At 40.5% G+C, this 11,811-nt stretch overlaps 1 protein-coding gene across 3 annotated transcripts in view; it reads left to right on the plus strand.

Annotated features, from left to right (window-relative positions):
- ALG5 (ALG5 dolichyl-phosphate beta-glucosyltransferase) overlaps positions 1 to 11,505 on the plus strand; it is a 37,216-nt gene extending 25,711 nt beyond the window's left edge. For all 3 annotated transcript variants that reach the window (XM_055123913.1, XM_055123916.1, XM_055123921.1), the window contains 3 exons: positions 3,205 to 3,356; positions 6,511 to 6,596; positions 11,299 to 11,505. In XM_055123913.1, coding sequence (XP_054979888.1) covers positions 3,205 to 3,356; positions 6,511 to 6,596; positions 11,299 to 11,414 — 354 coding nt within the window. In that variant the 3' untranslated portion in view covers positions 11,415 to 11,505. The remainder of the gene's footprint in view (positions 1 to 3,204; positions 3,357 to 6,510; positions 6,597 to 11,298) is intronic.
- The last annotated feature ends 306 nt before the right edge of the window (positions 11,506 to 11,811 follow it).

Below are 11,811 nucleotides of genomic sequence, written 5' to 3' on the forward strand. Positions count from 1 at the left end.
GCTGAACAGTTTGTGGGGAAAGTATAAACATCAAGTAGCCTTAATCACATACTTGTATAGTTTTCAGACATAGCATTCCAAAATACTTTGATTCATATCCTTAGTTTATAATGCCACCCCCTGCTTCTGTCTTGGAGGACAGACATATTTGTATTCTAACACCTGTGGAATCTTGTAGCTTCCTTACATGTGTTTATGTTTCCATGTGATCTGTAAGGTAGTTAGAACAACAGTGTTTACGGTGTATGAGTATATTTGAATGTGTCATTTAGAAAAGACTCAAAATAGAACTAATTTTACATTTATTTGATATCTTTAGTTTTTCCTTAACAAATATTGCTTAAGTCTGATGATGTCTTTCAACTATGGACCTGAAGAGCTGGTTTAGCAGGTGGGGCATTGCAGATGACTGACAGTGATTCGATCTTTGACACCCATATAGTTTCCTAAGCCCTGCTAGAAGTGATCCTTGAGTGCAGAGCCACGAGTGAGCTTTGAGTACAACTGGTGTTGGCCCCCAAACAAAATAATAAAACTTCTAGTCATTTTGAATTTCACCTTTTTTGCCTTCATGAGCATTCAAGAAATAATTAAGATTAAAGTACTAAATGTCTTTTTTCTTCTTGCTTTTAAATTTTATTTCAGAACTTCATAATATGCTTCTGACTTTGTTAACTTCTTTTTTTATTTTACTTTTTTTCTTTTTCTTTTTCTTTCTAACTTTGTTAACTTCTTACATTAACTGTTTATCCTATTTATCTTTAGATGTTTTGTAAACTAGATATTTTTGCTTTTAATGCTTTTAAATGTTAGAAGGCAAATAAATTGGGCTAGAGATATAGTATGGAGGTAAGGTGCTTGCCTGGCATATGGCCACCCGAAGTTTGAATCCCTCTCCACCCCCCCTCCCCCCCCCACACACACACATCTACAGGCACATGCACAAACCATCAGGGGTCACTCTTGAGCACAAAGCCAGGAAGAGCCACTGAGCTCCTCAGAGTGTGTTGCAAAAAAAAAAAAGACAAAGAAAAAATGCATAGAAGATATCTCATCAGTTGTATGAACACATTGGATTTGGTTGGGGGGTTGTTTTTTGGCTCGTCAGATCACAACCCACAGTGCTTGGGGGTTACTCTTGGCTCTTAAGAATTATTACTGGTGTTGGGGGCTGGAGCAATAGTACAGCAGATAGGGCGTTTGCCTTGCACTCAGCCAACCCGAGTTTGATTCCCAGCATCCGGTATGGTCCCCTGAGCACCACCAGGAGTAATTCCTGAGTGCAGAACCAGGAGTGTGACCCAAAAAGCAAAAAAAAAAAAAGAAAGAAAGAATTATTCCTGGTGTTGCTCAGGGTACCCATAATATGGGGTGCCGGGGATCGAATCCTGGTCAGCCGCATGCAAGGCAAGCGCCCTACCTGCTGTACTATCGCTCCAGCCCACGTTGTTCCTGATTTTTTTTAATAAAAAAAACTAAAATCTTCTATTAACACGCAGCAAGAGATGTCAGATGTCATGAATTTTGTGATTTGATAACATAAGCTCTCTTAAGTCATATTAAAACTCAAGGAGAACAGTTGATAGGTATTATTTTTCTACCTTTTAATTTTTTTCCATTTTTCAATTTCTATGTGTTCCTTTCCTAAGCATAAATGTTCTTTTGGAGGTTTAATCAGTCACCCAATATTAATTGCCAGTGTTTTATGTGGAAGGCCCTGGGCATGCTGTCGTGAAATCCCGCAGTGTTTTTAAGATGAGGCTCCTGCCCTGTCTGCTTAGCGAGGTGAGACATCTGTATCATCAAACAAAAGTCATGATTGTGGGTGAGAAGAGAGAAGTGCTGGGTCCTTTTAAAAACCTGAGATTCTCATATGCTCATGAATAACTTATTTTATTCTTCCTTTCCTTTCTGCTCTACTATTTACACAAGTGAAATTGTGGTCAGGAGACTAATATACATTTTTAAACATCTCTTTATAGAAAACATTTATTGAGTTCCCGTTACTTCCTCTGTCAAGCATTTGGCTGAAGACTGTAATGTTTTCTCATTTAATCTGTGCAGTAATTCTGTGAGATATTTTCTTTCCCATTTTATGGATAAGAAGAATAAATCAGAGAAACTTGCTCAAGTCATACTACTAAGTTATTGGTGAAACCAGGATTCGACTGTCAGGCTGCTCAGTGCAGTGTCTTTTTCTACTTTGCAATGTTGCCCCAGTTCACTCATGTTTCTTTCTGATGGTGAAGGAAAAGACTGTGTGAATAAAGAATGATACTACAGGTTACAGTTTAGAAAAACAAAAGCCAAGAGAACAGATCCTTACTTTATAGTATAAGGTAGTAAATATTCTTTAGTAGATTTTTAATAGGTTTCTTCTGCGTATACACATGTAATGTATCATTTTGTAGTCTATTACCTTAATTACAGAAAATTTTAAGAGATGCTAGCTTATTAAAAAGCTCTTCCGGAGAGATATTACAACAGTGTTTGGTGTTTGCCATGCATGCATCTGACCTTGATTTGATCCCTGGCACCCCGACTGGTCCCCCAGGTTCGACCAAGAGTGATTCCTGAGCATAGAGCCAACAGTAATCCCTGAGTAATGCCAGGGGATACTCCTGGAGCTAAATTTAAAAATCTTAAATACAGTGATATTGAGAATCTGTTTTTAAAGTTTGCACTGTTTTATGAATAATAAGATGTTATGTTCTTTACTAATAAAACTGATGGGGGGGAGATAGTAGAGTAGGTAAGGAGTTTGCCTTGTCACATGGCCAACTGGGATTGATCCCCAGCATCCATATGGTCTCTCCCAAGCCCTACCTCACGTGAAGCCCTGAGTTTTTCCAAAATGAAACTGTGTTTGGAGAAAAAGAGGCACAAAATATACAGGTAAGATGGTCATAGCGGGTCCGAATTACTGTTGCTGGTAAAGCCCTCAGCACTCAGAGCTACCATCTAGGTTCCTTTGTGTGACTCAAATCTCTGAGCAATGAGTCATTACTCTCTAGTGCCTCTCCCATGAGGAGGGCAGTGTGCAGCCTCAAAGTTTCTAGAAGACACTTTGCTAGTAGAGTTAAGGAACATGGGAGTTCATATCTGTCCATACAATTAAATATCCAAATGCAGTTGTTTATGCCAAGTGGTTTCAGTGTCTCCTTTAAAGGCCGATGGAAAAATCATTCATATTTTGTCTTTCAGCGTTCTTACTTCCGCTCTCTTCTCATGTATGGTTTCCACTTTCTGGTGTGGTTCCTTTGTGTCCAAGGAATAAGGGACACGCAGTGTGGGTTCAAATTGCTAACCCGAGAAGCAGCTTCGAGGACGTTTTCATCTCTGCATATTGAACGATGGTAGGTTTCCAGCTGGAATATATCTAGTACATCTTATAAAACAGCAATTATTCCAGGTAATGAAAAGCAGACTTATACTTTTAGAAGAATATTTAGGCTTAAAAAAAACTAACACATGTATATGAACTTAATAAGGATCTTTATAATTTAACAGGATTTATATACTTACCTTAGCTGTAGACATTGAAAACATTTCTTTTCAGGGTTTCCTTAAGCTTCCTCTTTCTTTCTACCTTTTTCAGGAATAGTTCTTTCTCCTGCCGTAAACCAACCTTTCAACCACGATAACCCCGTCCACCTTAAGCACCTAATCTTTTGTGCTTAATTTTCTCTCTTTATTCAGCCTTTTCCCATCAAATATATCTTTTCTATCAGTTCTTTTAATGGAAAAAAACTTAAGTTGAATTTTAAGATTTAAATTTTTTTAATAAAATTACTTTCAAAATTGTAATTTTAATTACATTGAAACTTTTTTTAGTTAAAAGTTAAACTTTAAATTTAGTCATTTTCTGGGCCCAGTGCAATAGTACAATGGGAGAGTACTTGCTTTGCATGCAGTCAGCCTGATTTTGATCCTCAGGATCCTTTGTTTCCCCGAGTACTGCCTGGAGTGATCCCTGAGTGTAGAGCCAGAAGTAAATCCTGAGTACCTGTTAAGTGTGGCCCAAGAATTGTTTTTTAAAGTTACTGATACACTATATATATTTTGTATGTTGTATCTTTATGTATTTTTTTGAGGGACATTTCATTGACTCAGACCTTAGTTGTTCTCAGTCTTGTTCTATGAACGGCCCCTATTCTCTGTCTTTATGTCCTGGGTTTACTGCCCACTCCCTTCTGTTTTATTAGCGCAGATCCTCAGATAACACTGTTATCTGATAACACTGTTATATTTCAATCCTAAAAATATAAGCAACCTAGAGAATGCATATGGGAAAGTATCTTTATTTTACTTTGCATTTGTTTAATAGTTAGCTAGAGAAGCAATTTTTATGGATTGGAAAACATTTTTTCCTAGAATTTTGGAAGCATTGTTTTGTTGAGTTTGGCATTCCGTGTGTCTGTGGAGAAGTTAAAGCCCAGCTATAATGAAAATCTTTATTCTTTTTAATGACTTGTGCTCACCCCAGTCCCCACCCCCACCCTCCCTCAGAAGCTGTTTTTCACGGGGTTTTGAAACAAGTTCTAGCTCTTAATATGTATTTTGCTCTAGCTCTTTGTCATGTATTTTGTTCAATAATGGCTATCTCAATCTGGTAAAACACCTGAGAGATGACCTTTTTATCACTTCTTTGATAATCTCCTCTGTATTTTTTTCTCTTACAAACCTCTTACTGATTCTGTAATTTTATCCTTTTTTTCCTTTTGGTTTTTGGGCCACACCCAGTAATGCCCAGGGCATACTTGGTACTCAGGAATCACTCCTGGTGGCCTCAGGGGACTGTATATGGTGCCAGGGATCTAACCCAAGTCAGCTACATGCAAGGCAAGCACCTTACCCAATGTATATCATTCCACCACTTATATTTTCTTTTTTTGTTTTCTTTAAGGAAATTTCCACAATGTCATTATCTAACCCTCTTTTTGAATTTCATTTCTGCTTTCAAAATTGTAACCGCTTATAATTCCTATTTTCCAGAATCCATTGTTTAAAAATCTTTATTTTATTAATTTATCATTACAAGATCTTGCACGGTGCCTCCTTTATTTCCTTTATTTTCCTTATTTTCCTGCTCTGTTTCTGCTACTCCTCTTTGCTTGTTTGTGTGTAGCATTAATGCTTTCATCAGAGCCTGGGAGAGAGATAGCTCAAAAACCTGGAGCACATTCCATCAGTAAGTGAGGCCCCAAGTGACATACATTAGCCCTCTTGAATCTTAGCATCACCTGCCCACCAGAGCAGTGCTAAACTGTGCAGGGCTGGAGCACCCAGCAGTCAAAGCCGCCTTCACAGCCAGGCTAATTGTCAGCAGGAGTGACCACTGGCCCAAAGATACTGTAGCCCCCCTTGTTGCGCGCACACGCACACACACACACACACACACACACCCCACACACACACACTTTGAAACCAAGACCAGGAGTTTGGAATATGAGATTGAAAAAGTGATTCAGGAATGTAAAACAGTGAAGGAACTGTTTAGAGATGGTCAAAAGAGGATGAAGAAGGCTTCATAGTATGGTATTTCTCTTCAGAGCTTCATGTCGGGAAGGAAGGAAGAAGCTGGTACCAAGGAATTTTATAGGCAAATCAAGGAAAATGTCTCAGTGAGATGAGATTCAAAAACTGTAGGAAAAGCAGATGGAACTGAAACCATGGGGCTAACAGAGGACGTCTTTTAAGAAAGGCACGGGGACAATAAAGTGAGCATTGTAATAGAGTACAGGTTGAGACAAAACAGTGTATTTCAGTCCTGTGTTTGTCTCTAGTTGTCCCCAAAGAAGAGCTTCAGATTAGGCAACTCTAGTGCTACACTGCCGGAACAGAATTGCCAAGCACAGATGGGGAAGTGGGAAATCCCCAGGGGTGGTAAGAGAATGCAGTCAAAAAGACACTTCTTGGGGTGCTCAGGGCACTGTTTGACCAACTCCCTGAGTAGCTGAAAATACTACCAGTTCTGTACTTTGCACAGTCTGGAATTGAAGAGTCAAATCTTAAACATTTCTAGAATTAAAATTTCTCTTTCTGTACAAGAGACTATTACTACCTCTGGGAGTTTCTAAGCTGTGAGAGGGACACTATTTTTTCTTAATTTTTATGCTTTGTGGGGGCTGGAGCAATAGCACAGCAGGTAGGACGTTTGCCTTGCATGCGACCGACCCGGGTTCGACTCCCAGCATCCCATATGGTCCCCCAAGCACCACCAGGAGTAATTCCTCAGTGCATGAGCCAGGAGTAACCCTTGTGCATCGCTGGGTATGACCCAGAAAAAAGGAAAAAAAATTTATGCTGTATGCAGCAAATCATTTTCTTTACCTTGAAGCTTCTGAACTAGTTACCTTTTGTTTGACCTTTTGTGAATCTGATCTTCACTTTTATAATGAGGACTTACTTCTGGCATGCCATCTTTAAAACTTGCCAAGAGAGATATTTAATTGCACTCTATTTGTCATTTTGGTAAAAAATAAATTATCAATATATTTTCTATTTCAGGGCATTTGATGTAGAACTGCTTTATATAGCACAGTTCTTTAAAATCCCAGTAGCAGAAATTGCTGTCAACTGGACTGAAATTGAAGGTGAGTCTCTTGCTGATGTTCCAGCTGATTTAGGGGGATGTCACAGAGCATGGCTGCCCAGTAGGGTTGCGAGTCACCGGGTCCCCCTGCCCCAACAGGGCCTTCCAGCTGTCTTGACTCCGAGCATGAACTCCACAGTCCCACCAGCCCTTTTCCTCTCTTTTATGCTGTCTTTTTTGGGGTCTTCAGCCAGCCCCCCCCTTCCACCCAGGGAATTGAGAAACTTGCCATAGTCAGCGGGAACACAGGGATCTGAGGTTCAGAGTATTGATTGACATCCAACTTCTTCAGAGATAAACTGGATCGTTTGCATCACCTGTTTTAAAAATATTGTACGATTTCATTACTCAGTTGAATGTTGGGGATCAACAAACCACCATGCAGAACTAAATTAGAAATAGAGTTGTTTTGCTCCAAGCAATCAGAGCCAATTTTGGTTGTTGGTTTGTTTTGTTTATGCTCTGGGCTTACTCCTAGCTCTGCCCTCAGGGATCACATGCTGTGCTTCAAGGGTCAACTTTGAACAGCGCAGACCACCTGCTGTTCCTTTTTTTTTTTTTCCGCTTTTGGGGTCACACCCCGCCATGCACAGGGGTCACTCCTGGCTCTGCGCTCAGGAATTACTCCTTGCAGTGCTCAGGGGACCGTATGGGATGCTGGGAATCAAACCCAGATCTGCCACATGCAAGGCAAATGCCCTACCGGCTGTGCTATCGATCCAGCCCCAGCTGTTCCATTTTTGGGACCCTCAGAGCCAGTATTTTGCTGCTCTCTGTTCTTATATTTAAAAACATACAGAAACTGAAGCAGTCCTCAAAGGGCTAGAGCATGAGCCATGGCATGCACAAGGTCTCAAGTTTGATTCCTGACCCTACCCGAGCACTGCCAGGTGTAATCCTGATGGCATCTGATACTGCTGCCTGTGAGCACCACAGTGACTGCTGAGCCCAGAGTTTTGGGGAGCCCACCTCCCCCCAAGAAATGTAGTGGTCTTTTGAGTTCTATAATAATGTGCTATTTATGGGCTGGAGGGATAGTACAGCGGGTAGGGTGTTTGCCTTGTACGCGGCCGACCTGGGTTCAATTCCCAGCATCCCATATGGTTCCCTGAGCACCGCCAGGAGTAATTCCTGAGTGCAGAGCAAGGAGTAACCCCTGTGCATCGCCGGGTGTGACCCAAAAAGAAAAAAAAAAAAAGTGCTATTTATCATAAATCTTGAATCCTTTTCAGGAAAGTATAGGCAGTGCTGGCTGGGTGTGTTTTAAATGTAGAGTCTCCTTTGCCTAAAGTAAATTCAGAATGGACATAGTTCACTAACCAATAGAGTGAACTTTGAGGATGATGGGGGGCACACCCAGTGCTACTCAGGGGTCACTCCTGGCTCTGTACTCAGGAATTACTCCTGGCAGTGTTCAGGGGACCATAAGGGATGCCAGGGATCAAACTCAGGTTGGGCGCATGCAAGGCAAATGCCTTCCCCACTGTGCTATCTCCTCCTGCCCTCAACAGGAGACATTTTTTAAGAGTCACCTCTCTCAGGGGGTAGGGCCCTTCTTGCAGTGTCATTGTCACAGAAACCATGATTGCTGTGTAACCTCAGATATTAAGGACAAGATTAAGAGCCAGTCTGAAAATGTACCAAATGTGGAGTCTTATAGAGTGAATCAGAGTATCTAGAAACTTCACTAATTTTCATAATAGTGACTTGGAGCAAGGAGAATTGGGCTGCTCAGGGCTGTGATCATTATCTCTGTTACTCTTTATAGTTGTCCATGCCCAATGAAGCTTCAGTGAAAGTTAAAGTAGGGAAAGATGAGAATGTGTTTCATATTGGGGCTGGAGCTATAGCACACTGGACAGGGCTCTTGCCTTGCATGTGGCTAACCTGGGTTCAATTCTCAGCATCCTGTATGGTCCCCTGAGCACTACCAGGACTAATCCCTGAGCACAGAGCTAGGTACAACCCTTGAGCATCTCCAGGTGTGGCCCAAAAAGCAAACAAAAAAGGATATGTTTCATATTTCTGATTTAGCTTGTTTGCATTATAAAGGTTGTGTTCTGATATAAATTATAAATTACTCAAATTCCTGATTTGTAGAATGACGATATTTGCCCCTGATGAATAATACAGGATATAAATCCTGAGAACGAAGTGCTTTTGTAATCATGTTTTCATAAGAAAGCTGCTATAGATATTCAAACCAGTAAAGGGGTTTCTTTTGACAGTGGAAATAATGAACATAGTGAGGAAATGTTATTTTATTGTATTAGTATTTTTGTCTGCCTCTACTATCTTAATTTTAAAATTATTTTATTGTATTCAGGCATCATAGGTATAATCGTGTCATAAATATTTAAATATTTATGTTTATGTTTATTTAAGAACATAAATATTTATGTTCTTGAGTGTGAATTACCCTCCACCATTGTCATTATAGTAATGCAACTTTAAAAATCACTTGGCAAGGGGGTTATGTAGGCCACCCCAGCTGTGTTCAAGACTTACTCCTGGCTCTGGGCCCAGGTATTGGGTGCTAGAGATCAAACCAGGGTCAGCTGCATGCAAGGCACTGTCACTGTAGCACTGTCTTCCCGTTGTTCATCGATTTGTTCAAGCGGGCACCAATAACGTCTCAATTGTGAGACTGGTTGTTACTGTTTTTGGCTTATCAGATAGGCCCTAGGTAGCTTGCCAGGCTCTGCCGTGCAGGCAGGATACCCTTGGTAGCTTGCCAGGCTCTCCTAGAGGGATGGAGGAATCGAACCCAGGTCGGCCGCTTGCAAGGCAAACGCCCTACCCGCTGTGTTATCGCTGTGCTACATGCAAGGCAAGAGCTTCAACCCCTGCCCTGTATAGTCTCTTCAGCTTGGTAACGAGATTTTCAGCCTCTTACATTTGTCCCTATAACAGTAGGTAGGGGGCACATGAGCATTCAAACATGTGGCTCTGAATGTGACTCAAACATTTAATTAGGGTTCTGGTACCTTGAACAGTGAGGTCTAGACAAAATGTCCTAAGTCTGAGGATGAACTTTATTTTTCACCATTAGACTGAGTTCATATGAAAAGTAGTCTTTTCTCGGGGGGTCGGGGCTGGGTCTAAGGAAGGCTCCCTGGGAACACTCTGGAGCCTGGGGCCCTACACGCAGTTGTTGGCCAGCCAGGTCAGCATTTCACTGCAAAGTCCCTCGGGGGTGATGCTGCTCAAGCCCCTCGACGTCAGGGACTCCTGCCACCCTCTTAGTGCTGGGTCTCTCCAGGGTTGCCTCTATCAGTGCTTGGAGAGCCCTCGTGCTGGGGATCCAAGTAGGATCAGCTCCATGCTGTCTTCACCCTGTCCTATCTTTCCAACTCCTCAGGAGACATTACCTCACCAAATCTCTTATGTGTGATCAGTTGTTTATATGTTGTTTTATTTGTTATTAACCAGCACTCAGTGAACACTTGCTTGTTAGGCATTCCCAGAACCGTCGGCCATCTACAGTTACTCCCCCCTCATTCAAAGGTCCTCTAAGATGTTCACAATTTAGAGCCACCAAGTTTTGCTTCATTTCAAGAAACTTGTCACTTTGAAGTGAACTTCAACTTTGAAGATGTTTCTTTCATCCATGTAAATCAGACCATCACACTGTACACGCCAAGTATATTTCCATTTCATTTGTTAATTATACCTCAGTCCAGTCCAGATTGAGTGTAGATAAAAAGAGAAAGGTGCTAGCTCAGCAGTGATTAGAATATGATCTTGGCCATGTCATTTTACCCAACACCCCAGTTACCTGACCTGAAAATTGCTGGAGATGGCAAAAATTTCTGTTTGTGGTTTGGTTGAAAACAATTCTAAAGGATAAAATCAAGGAGTATAAGTTTTTAAAACATGCAACGGAGGCAAATTTCATGTACTTAAACTGGTTTTGGTAATTAAGCAACTATTAGTAAGATATGGTGTGTGTAAGATACTGTTTACCTGATTGAGAGTCTTGGAAGAGAATTGAAACAGAAATTGGGATTTTTGTCCACAATTTCTTCCTTTCTTTTCTTTTCTCTTTTTTTTTCTTTCTGGGTCACACCCAGCAATGCTCATGGGGTTATTCCTGGCTCTGCACTCAGGAATTTTGTCTGACAGTGCTCGGGGGATCATATGGGATGCCAGGGATCAAACCTGCATTGGTCATGTGCAAGGCAAATGCCCTCCCCACTGTACTATCACTCTGGCCCCGGTCCACAATTTCTTATCTCAGATTATTTATCTATACTTACAACTAGAAGAGTACCTAAATTTCTAGTTTAAGGACACTGAAAAATAACATGTAAAACATGACCAAACTCATTGTTAAATATGCAGATAAAATTCAATGTTCCAGGGCCAGAGAAACAGCATGGTAAGTTTTGTTTGCTTGCCTTGGCACACAACTGGCTCAGGTTAAACCCGAGTCTTCAAACCCCACCAGGAGTGATCCCTGAGTGCAGAGCCAGGAGAAAGACCTAGGCACCACGAAGTATAGCAAATAAATTTTTTAAAAATTTTAAATAGAATGTTTCACTTACATGTACACATACTACAGTACTTGTAAAAGTTAAGGTTCCTTATCACGAAGGTCATGTAGACTGATTTTTAAAATACAGTTTTTGAACTAATATATTTTAACCCTGAGTTTAAGTTTGTTTTGTTTTGTTTTGTTTTTAATTATCTTTAAATTGCAGGTTCTAAATTAGTTCCATTTTGGAGCTGGCTACAGATGGGCAAAGATCTACTTTTTATACGACTTCGGTATTTGACTGGTGCCTGGAGACTTGAACAAAATAGAAAAATGAATTAGGGTATTTGCCATCTCTGATTGTATTCTTACATAACAGTGTCACATATTTCATTTGAAATTAAAATTTTAAATAAAGTTGGGATAAACCTGTGCCATTGTCTATCTTTTAATAATTTTAAAGAATTAAATGCTATAACTAAAATAATGTATGTCTTGTTTTGGGGGGGTTATATTTAAAATTACTACTTTTTATTTATTTATTTTTTATTAAATCACCATAAGAACAGTTACAAAGCTTTCAGGTTTAAGTCTCAGTCATACAATGATCAAGCACCCATCCCTTCACCAGTCCACATGTTCCACAACCAAGAACCCCAGTATACCCCTATCCTTCCCCCAATCCTGCCTGTGTGGCAGATGATTTTCACTTTACTCTCTCTTTACTTTGATTACATTC

The sequence above is a fragment of the Sorex araneus genome, chromosome 1 (assembly GCF_027595985.1).
Source record: "Sorex araneus isolate mSorAra2 chromosome 1, mSorAra2.pri, whole genome shotgun sequence".
In the NCBI taxonomy this organism is placed as follows: Eukaryota; Metazoa; Chordata; class Mammalia; order Eulipotyphla; family Soricidae; genus Sorex; species Sorex araneus.